Genomic DNA, 24,475 nt, shown 5'->3' on the forward strand with positions numbered 1-24,475 from the left:
ACCGCAAAAAACGCATGCGTACGCCAAAGCATGGGAACGCAAGCAAATGCATGTCCATGCGTACACCATATTAAATATATGTACGCATGATGCATGCGGATGTATGCAGATGAAACGCTGCATGCACAGACACAAGTGTGAAACCAGCCTTAATGTATTACAAAAAAAAAATCTAAATTCTCTCTTAGACCCTTCGTGGAGCCATACCTTATCTATACTGGATTCTCAAAGTGCTTTGAAGTTCACCTTTCTACAATTACTTCTGTATTTCCATTATTCGATCCCCTTTACACTGCTCAACAATAAGTTTAAGCTGGCAGATAAAATGCCTGCACTCTGTACTTTTACGAGAAAATACACAGCCGTTCAAAGTAATGTGAAAATAATGAGCAGAGTCGGAAATAGACAGCAAAAAAATCGTCGTCCTTCTCAGTTTTCTCTTTGTGGATTCGAAGCCAAATGATCGATAAAGGAAGGATCTCCTTGTGGAAGGTTCACTTAACACATGGTAAAGCATGAGGAGATAAAATGGAACCAATCTGAGGATTCCTTCTTCGAGGGTTTCTCACTAGTGACAATTAGGGTTGAGCGACTTTTATTTTTATAGGGTCGAGTCGGGTTTCACGAAACCCAACTTTCTCAAAAGTCGGGTCGAGTGAAATCGGCCGATCCTATAGAAAAGTCGGGGTCGGCCAAAACACGAAACCCAATGCAGTGCAATGGGATACTAATGGTTCCCAGGGTCTGAAGGAGAGGAAACTCTCCTTCAGGCCCTGGGATCCATATTAATGTGTAAAATAAAGAATGAAAATAAAAAATAGGGATATACTCACCCTCGGACGCGCCCTGGTTCTAGCCGGCAGCCTTCCTTCCTAAGAATGAGCAAGTGAAGGACCTTTGATGACGTCGCGGCTTGTGACCGCTCACGCGACCAATCACAAGCCGCGACGTCACCGCAGGTCCTTCACTCGCTCATTCTTAGGAGGGGAGACTGCCGGATAGAACCAGGGCGCGTCCGAGGGTGAGTATATCAATATTTTTTATTTTTATTCTTTATTTTACACATAAATATGGATCCCGATACCGATTCCCGATATCGCAAAAATATCGGAACTCGGTATCAGAATTCTGATACTCGATAAGAAGATCGCCGACCTCATGGCCGACCCCACACAGGGATCGGGTCGGGTTTCATGAAACCCGACTTTGCCAAAAGTCGGCGACTTCTGAAAATGACCGATCCGTTTCGCTCAACCCTAGTGACAATGTATAGTTAGAACAGCCTTAGGGCAACTTGTAAGCTGCTGAGAAAACATTGGAAGGCTCATACTAAAGAATATTGCGATTTGAGATACTGATTTGGCTGTAATCCTAAATCATATTGCAAGACTCGTTAAAGGATTGATTGTGACTTGTAGGATCGCTACTTCCAACAGGTGGCGCTATAGAGTTCAAGTCCTCCTTCTTTTTCTCTGAAAAGGCAATTTGCATATTAACATATAGATATGACATGAAAGGTGTGAGCTTTGCAAGGTCTCATCATTCAGCAATGTGCTGTTTGAGCAAATGATCGCTGACTAATTGCACATCAGGAACTTTTTAAAGGGAAACTTTCATTGGAAAATGACTTATAGTTTAAATAGGGTTTGTATGTGACATAGTTTTTCAAACATTTTGGCAATGTTTTATTTTTCTCACAACACAATCTTTAATAAAAAAAATAGTAATCTTCTTGCAATTTTCTCAGTCTCATTAGAGCTATTTTAGGCTCATACTGCCTGTATTTTCAGGAAAAGTTTTCTGCAGGCTCTTTATCATCAGAGGCAGGATTACAATGACAGGTAGCACCTCTATACCAGATGACAACTCAGGATCCACCATTTACAACAGGTGATGTCACAGCTGATCAACCTCCCTTCACAATGACTTTTGAACACGCTTATTAGATGTTTCAACACAAAAGAAAGGGTTTCCTGAAACAACAGGAGGATAGAGTCTAAAAAAGCCCCAGTGGCCAATGTGGAAATTGCAAGATTTCACTTTTTTTATGCCAAAAGCAAAAAAAACAAAAACATTGAGCACAAATACATAATATAAACAATAAATCATCTGCTGATCATAGCGTCCCTTTAAAAATGACTTATCATCACTCTTGACATGTAATCTTTAGTAAATGTTTGCATTGCCCATAAAATTACAATTTCTGAGCATTTCCCCTTATTTCTCTTAAAATGTTTGAATAAATTGTCAACTGGGTGTTTTTACTCTCCATTGTCAAATAGACCTTCTGACTTTGATATTGTCCAATCAGCTTGATAGTACAGTGGTTTTCCAGGCTAGGAAGGGAATTCTGCAGCCATTCTAATCGCAGATAGTGACTGCACTCTACCAAATCATGACACTGGACTATTCCTCTGTATTTGCCATATGAGTGGGAAGTCAGAAGACTGCATATAGCAATTTGCAAACTTGTGGCCATGTGAGCACACCCTCACATGCAAAATGCCAGGTCCCCTAGAGTAACAATTACTTTTTGTAGTTGCACTCCACTTTGACCAATAGGCAAATGTCCCTAACCAGGGACTCACCTCTATGATATGCTGCCCTAGTTCTTTTGAAGCACAAAGGTTAGAATGTAGTACATACAGTGGATATAAAAAGTCTACACACTTCTGTTAAAATGCCAGGTTCTGGTCATGTAAACATCGTGCCAAGAAGAATCATTTCAGAACTTTCTCCACCTTTAATGTCACCTTTACTCTGTTCAATTAATTCGAAATACAAGCTGCTATATTTTCTGGTGGAGAAAGAAAGAACTAAGATAATGTGGTTCCATAAATATGCACAACCTTAAACTAATACTTCGGTCAACCACCCTTAAAATTTATATCAGCATGGCACACTTAGAATTGGCAATCTTTGCTTTCTCTTCCTTACTGTAGAATATTAAAATTTGAGAGTCCTCAGTGGTTGATACCTTTTAATGGCTAATTGAGAAGATGGTAAAAAATTGCAGACTTGCGAGACTCTAATGTACTTAATTTTATATATCAAATGTCCAGCTGGGGGTCTGTATGTGGGGGAGATGGCAAAAACTGAGAACAAGGATGAATTCTCATCACCACACAATGAGAGAAAAAAGAATGGATCTACACCTGTGGCCAAACATGTTTGTGTCCCAGATCACAGCACCATGGACATGAAAATACTTGTATTAAAAGCTAACTTCAAATTTCAGAGACAGAAGAGTCTGGGAGTATAAACACAAGACAACCTTTGACCACTCTCAGTGCAGGAATGAATGTGTCGCATGGATTTATGTCTTTTTTCATCAATAATGGAATTTTCTCCTCAGACCTTGTGGGGGCATCACAACACAGAACTAAACCCCAATCAGAGGACAATAAAACATTCACACTCCTTATCTATGAACTGTTCCTATGTTTATGGCCACAACTGTTTATCACTCTCCCATAGTGATAGTTCTGCCTTATGTCACTTGTCTTATCTATGGCATTATTTCTTTCTGTGCTGTGTTGTATATAAAAGGCATTATTTCTTTCTGTGCTGTGTTGTATATAAATATGTGATTTTTCAGATTTTGCATTATTCTCTTCCTGATGAAGAGACCTGAGTTGTCTCGAAAGCTTGCAATTTGCTACCATCTTTTCAGTTAGCCATTTAAAGATATCATCCATCGAGGACTCTCAATTCTAAATATTTTTCTATCTACTGGCTAACACAATACAAAGATATATTATCTTTCCTGTAGTATTAAAAGGTAACTTCAAATCTCAGAGATACAGAAAAAATTAGGAATATATACAATGTATAAATTTATGACAACCTTTGACACACTCAGTGCAGGAATGAATGTGTTGCATGGATTTGTGTCTTCCTATATCAACTAAGGAATGTGTTCCTCAGACCATTTGGGGGCATCACATCCCAATCATGGACCAGACTTCAATCATAACACTCCTTATCTATGAACTGTTCCAATATTTATGGCCACAACTGTTTTCTCCCTGTCCCACCTCTATAGTTATGCTTTACGTCACTTGTCTTATCCATTGCATTATTCCTGTGTCCTGTTGTGTTTAAATAAGTGACTCTTCAGATTTAGTGTTATTTTATGCCTGATTAAGGGACCCAAATAGTCTCGAAAGCTTGCATTGTTACCATCTTTTCTGTTAGCCACTAAAAAGTATCAGCCACTGAGGACTCTCAAATTTTAATATTTTTCCATCTACTGGCTAACATGGTACAAGATATATATATATATATATATATTTTTTTTTGCTGTATCTTCCTTACTGTAGCCCTCCAAATCAGTCAGATTGAAAAGACATCTCCTCTGTACATCCCCCACATCAACCTACAGATTTTCAATTGTATTCCGGTCAGGGTTCTGGCTGGGCCATTCTAAAAGTTACACCATCTGGCAATGCTACTATTTAGGTGATTTGAATGTATGCTTAGGGTTGTTGTCGTACAGAAAGGTGAAAAGGTGAAATTCCTCTTCATCTTTTTAGTAAAGACATGAAGGTTTTGATGCAAAATTGACTGAAATTTGGAATATTTCCTGCACCTTGAGTAAAGCCCCAGTTACTGCTGGCAAAGAACAGCCCCAGAGCATAATGTTGGCTCAACCATGCTGCACTGTGATATGGTGTTCTCTTGGTGATGTGCAGAGTTGGAATTGTGCCAAACATACCTTTTTGGAATCATGGTCAAAAAGATCAACCTGGGTCTCATGAGAGTGTAGCACGTTTTCCCACATGCTTTTGACATGCTGGTTGTAGCTTTTGGCAAAACATAGCAGGGATTGGATGTTTTTCTTTGTAAGAAAAGGCTTCCATCTTGCCACTCTACCCGACAGAGATTGTTGTCACATGCAGTACACAACCAGTGTTTGCCAGAAATTCCTGCTGCTCCTTTAATGTTGCTGTAGGACTATTGGCAGCCTCTCAGATTCATTTCCTTGTTATCTTTTCATCAATTTTTGATGCATGTGTAGGGAGATGGACCGGACCGGACAGCGGATACCTGCATGCTGGGTCCGGAACTGAAAGGGCTGCATTCTCTGTCTCCTGGGGGAAGCCTGAGAGAGGCTGACCTTCCCCTGGACGGAAGGAAGAGGGGGACAGTGCTTCCTGCTGAGAGGAGGGGGCGAAGAGAGACAGAAAAGGGCCAGAGAAAGTGCACGCAAGAGGAGAGTTGCGGGCCAGAGCAGAGCTGCGCGCAGAGCAGTGATTAGCGTGCTCGGTCTCCCTGGCCCTCAGAGAGTGCTGGCGCTGCAGCCGGCCACATAGAGAGGGCCCCGTCACCTGCAGAGCCGAGTGTGCCCAGCAGCACGCCAGAATGAGGGACGGCTGCAGAGCCATGCAGAGTGGAGCAGAGCGGTGCAAAACAGAGGTGTACGGAGCCGTTAACACAGAGCGGAGCTGACATAGAAAGGAGTACTCCGATCGGGAGCACCAGCGCCAAACAGACCAGCGTCACCCGCTGCCAACAGTGGGGACCCGGGAGAGTGGGACGTGCGGTGTGTGCCCAGCGACAGCCAGAGAGTACCAGGTGCTGTACGCAACGTGACCATGAGTACCGCACAAGCGCTGCCCATTAGAGTCCACACATAAGACTGACACTTGCATCATGACGTGGACACACAAGAGTTGTTCTGACCGTCTGTTACCTGATTACCCCCAGTTGATATAGTTAAAGAGGCACGTTGGGCTCACACCGGTCTGTGGCCCGTGCCTTTAATAGCCACACTAGTATATGGACAGGGGGCAGTGGGAGGTACCGGAGACCGACCACTGCCACCAGAAGACGGAACCAGCGACTACAGGACCCTCCAGGAGGGGGCGCTATTTAATGTGCAGCTGGAGCTGCAGTGTGAGGACTACCATATATTCTTGCTTAACTGTTTGCATTTTTCTGTGCCTTAACAACTTTTAACTCTTTATCTCCCTGCGTGGAGTGTCTCTGCTGTAAATAAACCTGTTTACCCTTGCTCTGCCTGTGTCCCGTCACTGCATCCCACGTTCTTGCTTGATAGCTTACACATGTCCACCCCTAGGTAATGTCACTTTGTGTCACATTTAACCCCTTAATGACAGCCAATACGTCTTTTAACTGACCTAAGATATAATAGAATAGCCTCTCCATACAGGTGACAATCCAGCAGCTGTCGGCTGTACACTATAGCTGACAACGTGCTGCATCAGCCACCATCAGTGTCAGCACCATCCATATCTGTTTAACCTTTCAGATGCTGTTGCCAATAATTACTATATCATAAATAGTTAAAAGAATGCTGGGGCTTCCTCTTTATCCACATCAGCACCCTGAGATCATGATTATGTGGTCCTGATGTTTGCCATGGCAATTCACGGCTAAATAGCGGCCTTAGAGTCTCCTGACTATAGCGGCATATTCAGAAGTTACCGACATTTAGGTGGTAAGAATACACTTTTCCGTTTCTGTTATGCCACTTTGCATTAATTCCTGAAAAGCACCTGATGGGTTTTTAACTACCTGACATCAGTTTTCAATATGTCAGGGCGTGCTGTTTTTTTAGAATGGTATCACTTTGGGGGGTTTACAATATATAAGGACCCCCAAAGTCTCTTCAAACCTGGATAAGCCCCTAAAAATATACATTTTGTAAATTTCCATGAAAAAATGAAAAATTGCTCCTACATTTTTAAACCTCCTAAAATGCTACCAAAATAAAACAACATTTTACAAATGGTGCTCATGTACAGCAGGCATGTGGGAAATGTCATTTATTAATGCTTTTGTGTGGTATGACCATCTGGATCAAAGGGATAATCATTCAAAGTTTGAAAATTGCAAATTTTTTAACATTACCATTATCATAAAGTATAAGGTGCCACGAAAATACATTCTCAAAATCACTGGGATTTGTTGAAGCATCCCAGAGTTATTACCACATAAAGTGATACTGGTCAGATTTAAAAAATTTGGCCCCGTCACTAAGCTACTTCTTGATTACCATCTTCTCGATGTTCCATGGTTGATCTAATGCCTTGGGATGTTTTTGTATCTCACTGATGACATTACTTTCAGCAATGAGATCCTTTGGTTGTGTTGGAAGCTGTTTATGGACCATGGCTTTTGCTGAAAATGTCAAGAACATCCTACTAGTGAAACTAAACTGCATATGTAGTTAATCAGAATCACTGAATGATGGTCACTGTGTACTGATTATTATTTAACATGAATTTAAATATGATTGGCTAATTCTAAACGCAACCAGATCCGCAATTATAAAATTACACAACCACAGTATTTTAGTTTTGCTTTTTATATTTTCCTCCTCAACATGATTTCAGTTTGTTTCTTAATTGAATTGTACACATTATGGGAGACCTTAACCCCTTAACGACCGCCGATACGCCTTTTAACGGCGGCAGTTAAGGGTACTTAAACCACAGCGCCGTTAGTTAACGCGCTGTGGAAAAAGTGAATAGCGACCCCCAGAGTCGGATTTTCTCTGGGGTCTCGGTTGCCGGGGTTAGCCAAGACCCCAGAGAACATGATTCGGGGGGGGGGGGGGTTTTACTGCCGCGGGTTGCGATCGCTGGTAATTAACCGTTTACCGGCGGTCATAAGAAACAACAAAACGCGATTTCCCATTTAATTTCTCTGTCCTCCGATGTGATCGCACAGTGGTTAACCCCCACATATGGGGCATCAGCATACTCGGGATAAATTGGACAATAACTGTTGGGGTCCAATTTCTCCTGTTACCCTTGTGAAAATAAAAACTTGGGGGCTACAAAATCATTTTTGTGGAAAAAATTTTTTTTTTAATTTTCACGACTCTGCATTATAAACTTCTGTGAAGCACTTGGGCATGCAAAGTTCTCACCACACATATAGATAAGTTCCTTGATGGGTCTAATTTCCAAAATGGGGTCACTTGTGGGGGGTTACTACTGTTTAGGTACATCAGGGGCTCTGCAAACGCAACATAACGCCCGCAGACCATTCTATCAAAGTCTGCATTCCAAAACGGCGCTCCTTCCCTTCCGAGCCCCGATAGGTGCCCAAACAGTGCCCCCCCCCACATATGGGGTATCAGCATACTGAGTACAATGTCTCATGTTACCCTTGAGAAAATAAAAAATTGCAGGCTAAAAAATCATTTTTGAGGAAAAAAAAGGATTTTTTATTTTCACGGCTCTACTTTATAAATTTCTGTGAAGCACTTGGGGGTTTAAAGTGCTCACCACACATCTAGATAAGTTCCATAAGGGGTCTAGTTTCTAAAATGGAGTCACTTGTGGGGGGTTTCTACTGTTTAGGCAATTCTACATTGAAAAAGTAAAACGGCACTCCTTCTCTTACAAGCTCTGTGGTGCACCCCAACAGTGGTTTACCCCCACATGTGGGGTATCGATGTACTCAGGAGAAACTGCACAACAACTTTTGTGGTCTAATTTCTCCTGTTACCCTTTTGAAAATAAGAATTTGTGGGCGAAAAGATCATTTTTGTGTAAACAAATGCGATTTTTTATTTTCACGGCTCTACGTTATAAACTTCTGTGAAGCACTTGGGGGTTCAAAGTGCTCACACATCTAGATAAGTTCCTTAAAGGGTCTAGTTTCCAAAATGGTGTCACTTGTGGAGCGTTTCCACTGTTTAGGCACATCATTGGCTCTCCAAAGGCGACATGGTGTCCGATGTCAATTCCAGCCAATTCTGCATTGAAAAAGTCAAACGGCGCTCCTTCTCTTCCAAGCTCTGCAGTGCGCCCAAACAGTGGTTTACCTCCACATATGGGGTATCGGCGTATTCAGGAGAAATTGCACAACAAATTTTATGGTTACATTTCTATTTTTACACTTGTAAAAATAAAAAAAAGAATTCTGAAGTAAAATGTTTGCAAAAAAAAGTTAAATGTTCATTTTTTCCTTCCACATTGTTTCAGTTCCTGTGAAGCACATAAAGGGTTAATAAACTTCTTGAATGTGGTTTTGAGCACCTTGAGGGGTGCAGTTTTTAGAATAGTGTCACACTTGGTTATTTTCTATCATATAGACCCCTCAAAATGACTTCAAATGTGATGTGGTCCCTAAAAAAAATGGTGTTGTGAAAATGAGAAATTGCTGGTCAACTTTTAACCCTTTTAACTCCCTAACAAAAAAAATTGTGTTTCCAAAATTGTGCTGATGTAAAGTAGACATGTGGGAAATGTTATTTATTAACTATTTTTTGTGACATATCTCTCTGATTTAAGGGCATAAAAATACAAATTTTGAAAATTGCTAAATTTTAAATTTTTTTGCCAAATTTCCATTTTTTTCATAAATAATCGCAAGTAATATTGAAGAAATGTTACCACTAACATGAAGTACAATATGTCACGAAAAAACAGTCTCTGAATCAGTGGGATCCGTTAAAGCGTTCAAGAGTTATAACCTCATAAAGTGACAGTGGTCAGAATTGTAAAAATTGGCTCGGTCATTAAGTACCAAATTGGCTCTGTCACTAAGGGGTTAAAGGTGGAAAAGTTCTGAAATGATCCTTCTCGGTATGATTTTTTTACATGACGAAAATCTGACATTTTACAAGGGACTTTATACATTTTATATCCACTGAATACTATATACAATGTCTAGATATTTCATTGTTTTCATTCATATGTATCGTTGTTATTATCAGCATTTAAATACCCTAAGTAAAGCAAACTTCTTACCTCTCCTTCTGCATCTAATCTGCTGACTTCGTCTGACATACTTGTCAAATTACCAGCATGCAGCAGAGAGTCATCGTCTTTGGAGGGACTGTTTGCAGCTTCCAAGTCATCAAAGAATATATTTATGTCTTTAACACCTAGGAAGGAATGCACAACTATTGTTTTATACCGAAAATACACATAATATAAGGGACACTGTGATCCATACAACCTGAATATTCACTCCTGTTCTCTGACCAGACTGCAGGTCTTTAAATCATCTTAGTAGATACAGTACCTTCTCATATACTACGAGCTGGGTCTACTAAATCAATACTGTTCTTCCACTAATGAACTGTATTTATTTGTAGAGTTTATGTTCCAGGTTTAAATCTTTATCATCAATTCAGTAAGATCACAATCTCATTAATCTTCTACATTACCTTTACAGGTTTATAGTTTAATTGATCTGGTTAACAGCTACTGGTTACAAGTACAACACCATCTACAAGGCCTCATATCATCAAAATTATTCGAGTAAATCACGGAAAATTGTCATGTTGTTCGCCTTTATAGCCCTTTCAGTTACGCTTTCCATAGGGATTCAGTTTATGTACTATACTGCAAGCTGAACTTTCTTTAGACCTAACTGTTTGATCCAGAGAAGGGTGGCTTACACCCCCATGAGCCCGATGAGGGAAAGCTATTTACTCCAACCCTGCCATACCTCATCTTCCAATGTCAGTTTGCTAATATCTTTGAGATGTTTCCTCCAACTCATATTATTCAGTAAGTTAAATAAAAATTTAGACTTTTTTTTATTAATTCTGCCACTGTTTTTGACACTTCATTCACATCCCAAAGATTAAGTACAGTGGGGCAAAAAAGTATTTAGTCAGTCAGCAATAGTGCAAGTTCCACCACTTAAAAAGATGAGAGGCGTCTGTAATTTACATCATACGTAACATAACATAGTAACATAGTTAGTAAGGCCGAAAAAAGACATTTGTCCATCAAGTTCAGCCTATATTCCATCATAATAAATCCCCAGATCTACGTCCTTCTACAGAACCTAATAATTATATGATACAATATTGTTCTGCTCCAGGAAGACATCCAGGCCTCTCTTGAACCCCTCGACTGAGTTCGCCATCACCACCTCCTCAGGCAAGCAATTTCAGATTCTCACTGCCCTAACAGTAAAGAATCCTCTTCTATGTTGGTGGAAAAACCTTCTCTCCTCCAGACGCAAAGAATGCCCCCTTGTGCCCGTCACCTTCCTTGGTATAAACAGATCCTCAGCGAGATATTTGTATTGTCCCCTTATATACTTATACATGGTTATTAGATCGCACCTCAGTCGTTTTTTTTCTTGACTAAATAATCCTTATTTCGCTAATCTATCTGGGTATTGTAGTTCTCCCATCCCCTTTATTAATTTTGTTGCCCTCCTTTGTACTCTCTCTAGTTCCATTATATCCTTCCTGAGCACCGGTGCCCAAAACTGGACACAGTACTCCATGTGCGGTCTAACTAGGGATTTGTACAGAGGCAGTATAATGCTCTCATCATGTGTATCCAGACCTCTTTTAATGCACCCCATGATCCTGTTTGCCTTGGCAGCTGCTGCCTGGCACTGGCTGCTCCAGGTAAGTTTATCATTAACTAGGATCCCCAAGTCCTTCTCCCTGTCAGATTTACCCAGTGGTTTCCCGTTCAGTGTGTAATGGTGATATTGATTCCTTCTTCCCATGTGTATAACCTTACATTTATCATTGTTAAACCTCATCTGCCACCTTTCAGCCCAAGTTTCCAATCTATCCAGATCCATCTGTAGCAGAATACTATCTTCTCTTGTATTAACTGCTTTACATAGTTTTGTATCATCTGCAAATATCGATATTTTACTGTGTAAACCTTCTACCAGATCATTAATGAATATGTTGAAGAGAACAGGTCCCAATACTGACCCCTGCGGTACCCCACTGGTCACAGCGACCCAGTTAGAGACTATACCATTTATAACCACCCTCTGCTTTCTATCACTAAGCCAGTTACTAACCCATTTACACACATTTTCCCCCAGACCAAGCATTCTCATTTTGTGTACCAACCTCTTGTGCGGCACGGTATCAAACGCTTTGGAAAAATCGAGATATACCACGTCCAATGACTCACCGTGGTCCAGCCTATAGCTTACCTCTTCATAAAAACTGATTAGATTGGTTTGACAGGAGCGATTTCTCATAAACCCATGCTGATATGGAGTTAAACAGTTATTCTCATTGAGATAATCCAGAATAACATCCCTCAGAAACCCTTCAAATATTTTACCAACAATAGAGGTTAGACTTACTGGCCTATAATTTCCAGGTTCACTTTTAGAGCCCTTTTTGAATATTGGCACCACATTTGCTATGCGCCAGTCCTGCGGAACAGACCCCGTCGCTATAGGTAGACCTCAACTATGGGAGACAAACTGAGAAAAAAAAATCCAGAAAATCACATTGTCTGTTTTTTTAACATTTTATTTGCATGTTATGGTGGAAAATAAGTATTTGGTCAGAAACAAAATTTCATCTCAATACTTTGTAATATATCCTTTGTTGGCAATGACAGAGGTCAAACGTTTTCTGTAAGTCTTCACAAGGTTGCCACACACTGTTGTTGGTATGTTGGCCCATTCCTCCATGCAGATCTCCTCTAGAGCAGTGATGTTTTTGGCTTTTCGCTTGGCAACATGGACTTTCAACTCCCTCCATAGGTTTTCTATAGGGTTGAGATCTGGAGACTGGCTAGGCCACTCCAGGACCTTGAAATGCTACTTACGAAGCCACTCCTTCGTTGCCCTGGCGGTGTGCTTTGGATCATTGTCATGTTGAAAGACCCAGCCACGTTTCATCTTCAATGCCCTTGCTGATGGAAGGAGGTTTGCACTCAAAATCTCACGATACATGGCCCCATTCATTCTTTCATGTACCCGGATCAGTCGTCCTGGCCCCTTTGCAGAGAAACAGCCCCAAAGCATGATGTTTCCACCACCATGCTTTACAGTAGGTATGGTGTTTGATGGATGCAACTCAGTATTCTTTTTCCTCCAAACACGACAAGTTGTGTTTCTACCAAACAGTTCCAGTTTGGTTTCATCAGACCATAGGACATTCTCCCAAAACTCCTCTGGATCATCCAAATGCTCTCTAGCAAACTTCAGACGGGCCCGGACATGTACTGGCTTAAGCAATGGGACACGTCTGGCACTGCAGGATCTGAGTCCATGGTGGCATAGTGTGTTACTTATGGTAGGCCTTGTTACATTGGTCCCAGCTCTCTGCAGTTCATTCACTAGGTCCCCCCGCGTGGTTCTGGGATTTTTGCTCACCGTTCTTGTGATCATTCTGACCCCACGGGGTGGGATTTTGCGTGGAGCCCCCCAGATCGAGGGAGATTATCAGTGGTCTTGTATGTCTTCCATTTTCTAATTATTGCTCCCACTGTTGATTTCTTCACTCCAAGCTGGTTGGCTATTGCAGATTCAGTCTTCCCAGCCTGGTGCAGGGCTACAATTTTGTTTCTGGTGTCCTTTGACAGCTCTTTGGTCTTCACCATAGTGGAGTTTGGAGTCAGACTGTTTGAGGGTGTGCACAGGTGTCTTTTTATACTGATAACAAGTTTAAACAGGTGCCATTACTACAGGTAATGAGTGGAGGAAAGAGGAGACTCTTAAAGAAGAAGTTACAGGTCTGTGAGAGCCAGAAATCTTGATTGTTTGTTTCTGACCAAATACTTATTTTCCACCATAATATGCAAATAAAATGTTAAAAAAACAGACAATGTGATTTTCTGGATTTTTTTTTCTCAGTTTGTCTCCCATAGTTGAGGTCTACCTATGATGTAAATTACAGACGCCTCTGATCTTTTTAAGTGGTGGAACTTGCACTATTGCTGACTGACTAAATACTTTTTTGCCCCACTGTATATGAGCTGTATATAACTCTTTCCTAAACTCATGAGGTACCACCTTCTCTACAAGGAAATAATGTCTTCAGGTCCTTTGCACACTTCTGTAAGAAACAGGTCCTGTGCCACATTTATCCAATGGCTTTCCAATCAAAAAGGAATTTTTACATCAAATTTACCAATCAGTAGTAGTGATGAGTGAGTGTACTCGTTGCTTGGGTTTTGCCGAGCACGCTCCGGTGACCTCCGAGTATTTGTTATTGCTCGGAGATACAGTTTTCATCAGTTGCATGTTTTACAGCTTCCAGATACGCTGAATACATGTGGGAATTCCCTAACAAACAGGCATTCCTTCAGCGTATCTGGAAGCTGTAAATCATGCAACTGAGGCGATGAAAACTATATCTCAGAGCAATAACAAATACTCGGAGGTCACCGGAGCGTGCTCAGGAAAACCCAAGCAACGAGTACACTCGCTCATCACTAATCAGCAGTCATCACATTTTCACGGTTTAGAAAAAGAAGAATGTTTACCTGGATAATGAATCTCTGTGTTTCCATTTGCGATCGCACACTTGCCAGAAGATGAAGCCTCCATCCTTATTGCCCTTCTGACGGGAGGCAGAGAGGAATGTCTAACCACTATGTGATCGTTCGGCACAGAATTATTTGCCACACTTTTCCTTTGATGAATCTGCAGTTGATTTTTAGACCCATGAATAGATATACTTATTCCTGAAAAGAAAAATATATATTATACAGGAGTCCTGTACATGGCAATGTACTTATTCCATTTTGTTTGATCATGTTTGTTAGATTCATGTTTTCCTATATATTTTAATCAGCTGATTCTCATTATTTGGGAGTTACGCTATGTTCACATATGTACATACAGTTGGGCTTAGTAACACAATGGATGACAATTGTTCACGGTCAATAGGATCTATCATTAGTCATAACGGTTTTCATCATGCAACAGTAGTGTTGCATGCAACAGTTTTCAATTGTCAATTCCCCCAGTATTGTTGATAGAAGCTTCAATAATTGTTGATTGAGCTTCTGACGTTGATGTCAAACTGGCTTTACACATATATTTTATTTTTTCACTACAGTCAGAAAATTATGTGACATGAAATTACATTAGGAAACAGGAAATACTTGAAGTTTTCTACTAAAAAAATAGTTACACTTTACGAAAATGTACTGTATACCAAACTATCACATAGCTAAAATAATGTGAACACCTGTCTATTACACCTATAGAGCTGGCTGAGCATCCATTTTAAAATGAATGGGTTTGTCCGAAGAAAACAGGTTATTTACTATCCACAGGATAGATGATAACGCATTGATCAGTTCCTCTCTGACCACTGCAGCCTTTACTGATTGGCAGAATTGACAATTTTTTTCACCAGCGAGGTACATTTTTCGCATTCGAATGGAGCGGTAGAGCGCATGCCTTATTGCTGCTCCATTCATTCTCAATGCGGCTGCTGGAAAAAAAAAACAAGCACATAAGGGATAAATAGACCAGTTGTGTATGTACACTGCCGTTCCATTCTAAATGAGATAAAAGTGCCCTGTCCTGCTGATCAGTACGAATCCGAGATTCAATACAAATGCACGGCACAATTTTCAGGTTTATATTTTTAAAATATTTAGAAAACATGTATCATTTCCTTTACACTTCATAAATACTTGCTACTTTGTGTTGGTATATTGCATAAAATCCCAATAAAATACATTTACATTTGTGTGTATAATGTAAAAAAATGTGGAAAAGTTCACAGGGTATGATTACTTTTTGATGGCACTGTATAACAGACTCCACACATCTAGGAGGGCTTTCCACAAGATTTTGAAGTGTGCCAATTCAGGAGCATGTGTGGGGCAGGCACCAATGGTGGATAAGAAGATCTGACTCCTAGTTGGTTTTTCAATTCATTCCAAAGTTTTTCAATGGAGTTGAGGTTTGGGCTCTGTGCAGTCACTCGAGTTCCTCCACTCATAACTCACCCCACCATGCCTTTATGGACCTTACTTTGTACATTGAGGAACAGTCATGCTGAAACAGAAAAGGTCCTTCTCCAAACTATTACAACCAGAGTAGAAGTGCTAGTTGTGTAAAAACCCTTTATAACATTATCCTTAGCTGAAACTAAGGGTCCGACCCTAAACCCTTAATAAAAGTAACATAACATTATCTGTGTGTGCTTCACAAACATTTTTAGGGGTACTATATATTCCTAGAGATGGTATTTTCCATTAATCTACCAAATCCTCCTTCATCCATTAGACTGCCTCATACTGTCACTTTTTCAATAGCGCAAAGTCAAGTGGTGGAGTGCTTTATACCACTTCCATAGACATTTGGCTATCCTATTGGTGATTTTGGGTGGGCATAGCTGTTTGACATTGAAACCCATTTTTTAAAGCTCATGACCCACAGATCTTGTGCTGGTGCTTTTAATCTCCATAGTGAATGATACGTTATACTATAGTACTGGATAACACAGTTTGGGAAGTTTGTGTAGCCTACAGTGTTGTGGCTGAGCTTCAATTACCCACAGACACTTTCACTATTCTATAACAGCACTTAGGATTGAACATTCACAAACTGACGTGTGGCTAAAAAAAAACAAAAACACGGACAGGCATTTAGAGGAGAGAGGAAACAGTAGGGAATTTTTAATTGTGATATATTAAAAAGGGAATTAGATTATTAAATAGAGGTTTCATATGGAAATCACCTTTGATTTTCAGAACACTCCATTAATGCATTTCGTTATTTTGTTAATTTGAGTTTCATCAGGGAATTCAGAGAAGGTCAATGATGTTAGGATACCATAATTAAATACTACAACGTGTTGTTCCACCAGTGGAGGCAGCACCAAAATGATAGCATTGTAAGGTAACCAGTTCACCTAATACATGATTTTTGTGATTTGCTGAAATCATACCATGGCTTTCTTTAGTAGCTATTTCTTGGAGCTCTTTGCATTTTTCAGCAAATTTGTTCCCGAGACATTGTTACAATTAATGCATGCACAGCAGCACAATGAGCTGAGTCAAAAACAAGGTTCTAATAGAGATTTACTGAGCTTTGTAAACTGTTTTGTCGTGCTGATGTAAGATTTCCAGTTAGCCTTGACCATCCATATATTTACTGATTATCTCAACGAAATGTCTGACTTCAGCAATAGTAAACATAGACTGCAAAGGAACAGGCCCTCGTCACCCATTTCACAGGCAAAATCCCTTGAAGACTTCCCTAGTCTCATCAGTCCTGAGAAATCCAGGTCCTCTTTAAAAAGGGACAAAAAGACTACCTCTATTCCTAAACAATTGCCAAAATCATCTTACAGCAATACAGCCAAAAAAGTATAACTAAAACCACCCAATCTCTATACTCCAATACTAGGTCACAATACTTCTCTCACAGTATCAAATAAGGGGAAAAATCACCCCCTCCCCCAAATAACGCAAACGTGAAAGGTATGGATCTCTCCACCTCAGCAAAGAGAACCATTTATGACAGAGATAAGGATGACATAGGCTCACAAAATGATTTGGATAATTTATCAAGCGACACTTCGCCTAATGACAGTTCAACTAAATCTAGGGCTAAAAAAGAATGCTCTCAAGTGACACAACTAAGAGACTTACAAATTCCTCCTATCAATCTAGAAAGTGTTCCTTTGACAGGAATCAAATCTAACGAGGATCTTATTCAAATAATCACCAAAACCATACAGGAAAATCTTGAAATTGGTTTTTGAGATTCAGCAAAAATCTTTTCAAACGGTCACTGAGAACATCACTCTCAGAATGGAGACATCGGAAAAAAGAATTGATAAAGTAGAGGACATCACTGTCATTCTTTCTAAAAAATCCTCGGCCCTCCAAGCCGAAATTAACAGTCTAAAACTCAAACTAGCTGTTATTGAAGACCGCAACAGACGTAACAATTAAAAATCAAGGGCATCTCAGAAAGCGTCCCTCAGTCAGAACTAACGGACTATGCGAAAAATATGTTTAGGAGAGCTATTCCTTCTCTAACCAACCTCAAACTAAACATAGATAGGATTCACCGGTTACCACGCCCAAGTAAATCTCATCGGAAAACCCATGGATACTATTCTTCGACTTCATTTCTTCAATACAAAAGAGAAAATTCAAAACTACATCCAATTAAATGGTTCATTTCCAGAACCTTTCAGCCACATCAAAACCTTTGCGGACTTCTCCAAGGTGATAATTGACGCTAGAATTCAAAGGAGTCACCCAGATTCTCAGGGATAAAAATATTCCTTATAGGTGGGGATTCCCTACTAAACCTTTGGTCTTTTTTAGAGGGAATACTATTCCCCTCAACAATCCCATGGAAGGTCTGGAATTTATTTCCTCTCTCTCAGGGGACTAAATCCATAAAGATATAAGTCACTTCGTCTCTTTCCAATTAATAACATGTTATTGCGTTGTGTCATTTAATTGTTTTGAAGATTCATTGACAGTTAAAACGGTATCTTATGTATGTTTTGTTTACATTCTTGTATAAATAGGTTAATTTGTATAAGCTTTTCATCAGGAAACCTCTTCCGGAATATGGGAACCTGTGGGATCCACACAACAAACTTTTTCCTCAACCTATGAGAGATCTCATATAGTAGTGGGGTCCTTCAGGAAAACTCACAATTTAAGAACAATTAATTGAAGTTTGGTTTAATAACTGGTTATATCCTTTTCTAAAGTATTGTTCTCAATTTTGTTCTTATCATTTCATCTAAACTTTATAAATACCTTGACCGATATCTGATTTGCCATGGTGTACCGGACTGACAGGGTATGTTCACACGTTCCTGATTTCCATCCTTTTTTTTTCAGGACTGTTTTTTAAAAAACTGCAGCTCTTGGCAGAAAACGCAGGTCCTTTTTTTGGTCCTTTTTTTGTCCTTTTTTGATGCGTTTTTTGATGCGTTTTTTGATGCGTTTTTTGATCCTTTTTTATGCAGTTTTCTATGCAGAGACTGTGTGTTTCCTAGGAAGCTTTTTAGGGCTAAAATGGCTGAAAATACCCTAACCCTACCCCTAACCCTAACCCTACCCCTAACCCTAACCCTACCCCTAACCCTACCCCTACCCCTAACCCTACCCCTACCCCTAACCCTAACCGTAACCCTAACCCTACCCCTAACCCTACCCCTAACCCTAACCCTAACCCTATTCTAACCTTAGTGAAAAAAAAAAAAAATTCTTAATTTTTTTATTGTCCCTACCAAAGGGGGGGGTGTCATTTACTATTTTTTTATTTTGATCACTGAGATAGGTTATATCTCAGTGATCAAAATGCACTTTGGAGCGAATCTGCCGGCCGGCAGATTCGGCGGGCGCACTGCGCATGCGCCCGCCATTTTGCAAGATGGCGGCGCCCAGGGAGAAGACGGCCGGACGGACACCGGGAGGCCGGGTAAGTATAAGGGAGGGAGATTAGGGCACGGGGGGGCATCGGAGCACGGGGGGGCATTGGAGCACGGGGTGGGGACATCGGAGCACGGGGGAGGGGCATCGGAGCATGGGGGGGTGGGATCGGGGCAGCCACACTCCACCCACGCACTTCCGCCCGCTTCCCCGCATTTCCTGCTGCAGCGGTTCTGCACCACGAACCGCAATAAAACCCGCAGATCTATTTTTGATCTGCGGGTTTTACTGCGGGTTTGACCTCACAATGGAGGTCTATGGGTGCAGAACCGCTGCGGCTCCAAAAAAAGAAGTGACATGGTACTTCTTTTTTCCCGCAGCTATTCAGCGCGGTTTTTTTTTTGAAATTCAGGATCATGTGCACAGTGGTTCCTGTTTTCCATAGGGTACATTGTACTGTACCCTGCATGGAAAACAGCTGCGGAACCGCAGCGGCAAAAACGCTGCGGTTCCGCAGTAAAAAACGCACTGTGTGAACATGGCCACAAACTCACTCTTTTATTTCTCTTATCCTTATCAGCCAGATATTGAAAAAGCATGCCTACAATAAGTGAAACTTGCTAAAGAAAATCACCCAAAATTTGACCAAAAGAATTATTCAAATATTTTTTTTCCCTCAATGCGAGAAGGAAGGCAGGACTGATCACAGTGATTAAGAATAACATCTTATTGAAGTTTGTTGAAGAGCTGTCTGATCTTCAGGGCAGGTACCATATTTTAATATATTATCTTAACAACAAACTTTGCACCTTAAGGTACCTTCACACATAACTATATCGTTAACGATATTGTTGTTTTTGGTGACGTTGCAACGATATCGTTAAGGAAATCGCTATGTGTGACAGCGACCAACGATCAGGCCCCTGCTGTGCCATCGTTGGTCGCTGAACAAAGTCCAGAACTTTATTTCGTCGCTGGATCTCCCGTGGACATCGCTGGATCGGCGTGTGTGACACCGATCCAGCGATGTCTTCACTGGTAACCAGGGTAAACATCGGGTAACTAAGCGCAGGGCCGCGCTTAGTAACCCGATGTTTACCCTGGTTACCATCCTGAAAGTAAAAAAAACAAACAGTACATACTTACCTACCGCTGTCTGTCCACGGCGCTGTGCTCTGCACTCCTCCTGTACTGGCTGTGAGCGTCGGTCAGCCGGAAAGCAGAGCGGTGACGTCACCGCTCTGCTTTCCGGCCGCTGTGCTCACAGCCAGTACAGGAGGAGTGCAGAGAAGCAGAGCGCCGGGGACAGACAGCGGTAGGTAAGTATGTAGTGTTTGTTTTTTTTACTTTTAGGATGGTAACCAGGGTAAACATCGGGTTACTAAGCGCGGCCCTGCGCTTAGTTACCCGATGTTTACCCTGGTTACCGGCATCGTTGGTCGCTGGAGAGCGGTCTGTGTGACAGCTCTCCAGCGACCACACAGCGACCCGGATCGTTGTCGGTATCGCTGCAGCGTCGCTTAATGTGAAGGGGCCTTAAGTCAACATCTATACTCCCAACAAAAGACACCTCCATTTTCTGAATACATTGCAAAAGAAAAACCAGACATATAAAAAGGGAGATTTAATTCTGCTGGCTGACTTTAATATGGTTCCCGATAGTCAACCAGACTCGACTTCTTCCACTTGTCATACCCAACCTTCTCTAAACATTTGGCTACACTAGAACAACTATTTGATATTTTCAGATGCCTTAATACTGCTTCCAGGGAATACACATTCTACTCAGAAGTTCACAAAACCTCTTCCCGTATCGACTTAATTTTGTCTGATGTCTTCACGCTAAAGAAATTTTAAAATATAAATATTGTAGACAAGACATTTTCAGATCATTGTCCGGTTATTGGAGAAATTTTGTTAGGTCCACATGTGGAAAACAATTTTCTCTGGAGATGTAACCCGACAATTTTAAAACTCCCAGAATGCCAAAAAGAAATAGAAACAGCAACATGAAATTACTTCTGAGACAATACATCAGACGAAATTAACCCGTTCATATTATAGAATGCATACAAAGTAGTAATTAGAGGCCAACTAATCCAATTATCCGCTAGACATAAAAAAAGGAACATAGAAATAATTAAGGAACTACAATCACAAATAAAAAATAAAGAGGACCAACAAAACAACCTTACATCCCCCTCTTCTAAAATTCACTCAGAAATAATGACATTGAGGCAAGAGCTAAGGTCAGAAATCCATTTAGAATACGACTCTGATTAATTATTCCAAATTCATAACATACTCATCTATTAACAAACCTACTAAATTTATGTTGAACAAATTAAAACAGGATAGAATTAGGAAACCGATGGACAAAATTAAGTCACCATCAGAAGACTACAAATATCTCCCAAAAGATTTTGCAAACGCCTTCACTGAATTTTATTAGAAACTCTACAATTTAGCTAATGAGCCTTCAATCTCTCCCTATAATTCTGGGAATACTACAGCATTTTTTAAGGACTTACACTTACCCAAAATTGACACAGCAGAAATGGAAATTTGATCGGCGCCATTTTCAGCTAAAGAAATAGAGGACACAACCAAGAAACTCAAACCACAAATATCTTCGTGGCCGAACGGCTACACCAACGAATTTTATAAAACCTTTTCAAATCTATTATCCTCATGTTTGGCTCGGGTTTTTAAGCAAGCAGAAATACTCGGAACATTCCCTAAGGAAATGTTAGAAGCGACGATAATATTAATACCCAAGCCAAAAGGTGATTTAGATAAGGTCCAAAACTACAGACCCATATCAATGATCAACTGCGATATTAAAATCTACTCTAAGATTATTGCAGACAGACTGAATAACATTCTTCCCCACCTTATCTGTAATGACCAGATTTTGTAGAAGGACATCAGGCCCCCGACAGTACCAGGAGACTACTTAATATTTTAAACATGATTAAATCATCAGGCACCCTGTTGTGAATTCTGTGGCAGAGTTCACTCCTGTGGTCACAAGTGGTACTTCGGCTGATTCTCTCTGGGATCTTCCGTTTGTGGAGGAAAGTGGTACTGCAGCTTCTGAGTTTCCTCCCTCAGGTGATCTGGTGAGCTTGTTAGCTTCTTCTCTACTTAACTCCACCTGATGCTTTGATCTATGCTTCCTGTCAATGTTTCAGTGTGGGACTTGTTTTTTCCCTGGATCATTCCTGTGGCCTGCTGCTCTGCAAAGCTAAGTTTTGCTTATGTTATTTTGTTGCTATTTTTCTGTCCAGCTTGCTTTATTGGTTTTTCTCGCCTGCTGGAAGCTCTGAGACGCAGAGGGACCACCTCAGTACCGTTAGTCGGTGCGGAGGGTCTTTTTGTCCCCTCTGCGTGGTTTTTTATAGGTTTTTGTGCTGACCGCAAAGTTATCTTCCCTATCCTCGTTCTGTTCAGCTAGTCGGGCCTCACTTTGCTAAATCTGTTTCATCTCTATGTTTGTGTTTTCATCTTACTCACAGTCATTATATGTGGGGGGCTGCCTTTTCCTTTGGGGAATTTCTCTGAGGCAAGGTAGGCTTATTTTTCTATCTTCAGGATTAGCTAGTTTCTCAGGCTGTGACGAGGCGCCTAGGTTCTGGTCAGGAGCGCTCCACGGCTACCTTTAGTGTGGTTTGATAGGCTTAGGGATTGCGGTCTGCAGAGTTCCCACGTCTCAGAGCTCGTTCTATTATTTTGGGTTATTGTCAGTTCACTGTATGTGCTCTGACCTCCATGTCCATTGTGATTCTGAATTGCCTTTCATAACAGTACAGGAAGCCAAAAGTGCTAATGATTCTCAATAGAGGGAAAAAAGAAGTTCTGAGACCATTTTTTTTTCTTTGCACTGTGTTTTGTCTTTTTTTTCCCCTAGACATTTGGGTGGTTCAGGACACAGGTGTAGCAATGGACATTAAAGGTCTGTCTTCATGTGTGGATCAGCTCACGGCAAGAGTTCAAAATATTCAAGATTTTGTGGTCCAGAATTCTTTGCTTGAACCGAGAATTCCTATTCCAGATTTGTTTTTTGGAGATAGAACTAAATTTCTGAGTTTCAAAAATAATTGTAAACTATTTCTGGCTTTGAAACCTCGCTCTTCTGGTGACCCAATTCAACAGGTTAGGATCGTCATTTCTTTTTTGCGCGGCGACCCTCAGGACTGGGCGTTTTCTCTTGCGTCAGGAGATCCTGCATTGAGTAATATCGATGCGTTTTTCCTGGCGCTTGGGTTGCTGTACGATGAGCCTAATTCAGTGGATCAGGCAGAAAAAAATTTGCTGGCTCTTTGTCAGGCTCAGGATGAGATAGAGGTATATTGTCAGAAATTTAGAAAGTGGTCAGTGCTCACTCAATGGAATGAATCTGCGCTGGCAGCAATATTCAGAAAGGGTCTCTCTGAAGCCCTTAAGGATGTCATGGTGGGATTTCCTATGCCTGCTGGTTTGAATGAGTCTATGTCTTTGGCCATTCAGATCGGTCGACGCTTGCGTGAGCGTAAACCTGTGCACCATTTGGCGGTATTACCTGAGCTTAAACCTGAGCCTATGCAGTGTGATAGGACCTTGACCAGAGTTGAACGGCAAGAACATAGACGTCTGAATGGTCTGTGTTTCTACTGTGGTGATTCCACTCATGCTATCTCTGATTGTCCTAAGCGCACTAAGCGGTTTGCTAGGTCTGCCACCATTGGTACTGTACAGTCAAAATTTCTTCTGTCTGTTACCTTGATCTGCTCTTTGTCATCATATTCTGTCATGGCATTTGTGGATTCAGGCGCTGCCCTGAATTTGATGGACTTGGAATATGCTAAGCGTTGTGGGTTTTTCTTGGAGCCCTTGCAGTGTCCTATTCCATTGAGAGGAATTGATGCTACGCCTTTGGCCAAGAATAAGCCTCAATACTGGACCCAGCTGACCATGTGCATGGCTCCTGCACATCAGGAGGTTATTCGCTTTCTAGTGTTGCATAATCTGCATGATGTGGTCGTGTTGGGGTTGCCATGGCTACAAGCCCATAATCCAGTATTAGATTGGAAATCCATGTCGGTGTCCAGCTGGGGTTGTCAGGGGGTACATGGTGATGTTCCATTTCTGTCAATTTCGTCATCCACTCCTTCTGAGGTCCCAGAGTTCTTGTCTGATTACCGGGATGTATTTGATGAGCCCAAGTCCAATACCCTACCTTCGCATAGGGATTGTGATTGTGCTATCAATTTGATTCCTGGTAGTAAATTCCCAAAAGGTCGATTGTTTAATTTGTCCGTGCCTGAGCACCCCGCTATGCGCAGTTATGTGAAGGAATCCCTGGAGAAGGGGCATATTCGCCCGTCATCATCGCCATTAGGAGCAGGGTT

At 41.1% G+C, this 24,475-nt stretch overlaps 1 protein-coding gene across 3 annotated transcripts in view; it reads right to left on the bottom strand.

Annotated features, from left to right (window-relative positions):
- ANO4 (anoctamin 4) overlaps positions 1-24,475 on the bottom strand; it is a 412,900-nt gene that overhangs the window by 141,769 nt on the left and 246,656 nt on the right. For all 3 annotated transcript variants that reach the window (XM_069764298.1, XM_069764297.1, XM_069764299.1), the window contains 2 exons: positions 14,202-14,402; positions 9,732-9,868 (listed from right to left, as the gene is read on the bottom strand). In XM_069764298.1, coding sequence (XP_069620399.1) covers positions 9,732-9,868; positions 14,202-14,265 — 201 coding nt within the window. In that variant the 5' untranslated portion in view covers positions 14,266-14,402. The remainder of the gene's footprint in view (positions 1-9,731; positions 9,869-14,201; positions 14,403-24,475) is intronic.

Source organism: Ranitomeya imitator, chromosome 4 (genome assembly GCF_032444005.1).
Source record: "Ranitomeya imitator isolate aRanImi1 chromosome 4, aRanImi1.pri, whole genome shotgun sequence".
NCBI classification, from domain to species: domain Eukaryota; kingdom Metazoa; phylum Chordata; class Amphibia; order Anura; family Dendrobatidae; genus Ranitomeya; species Ranitomeya imitator.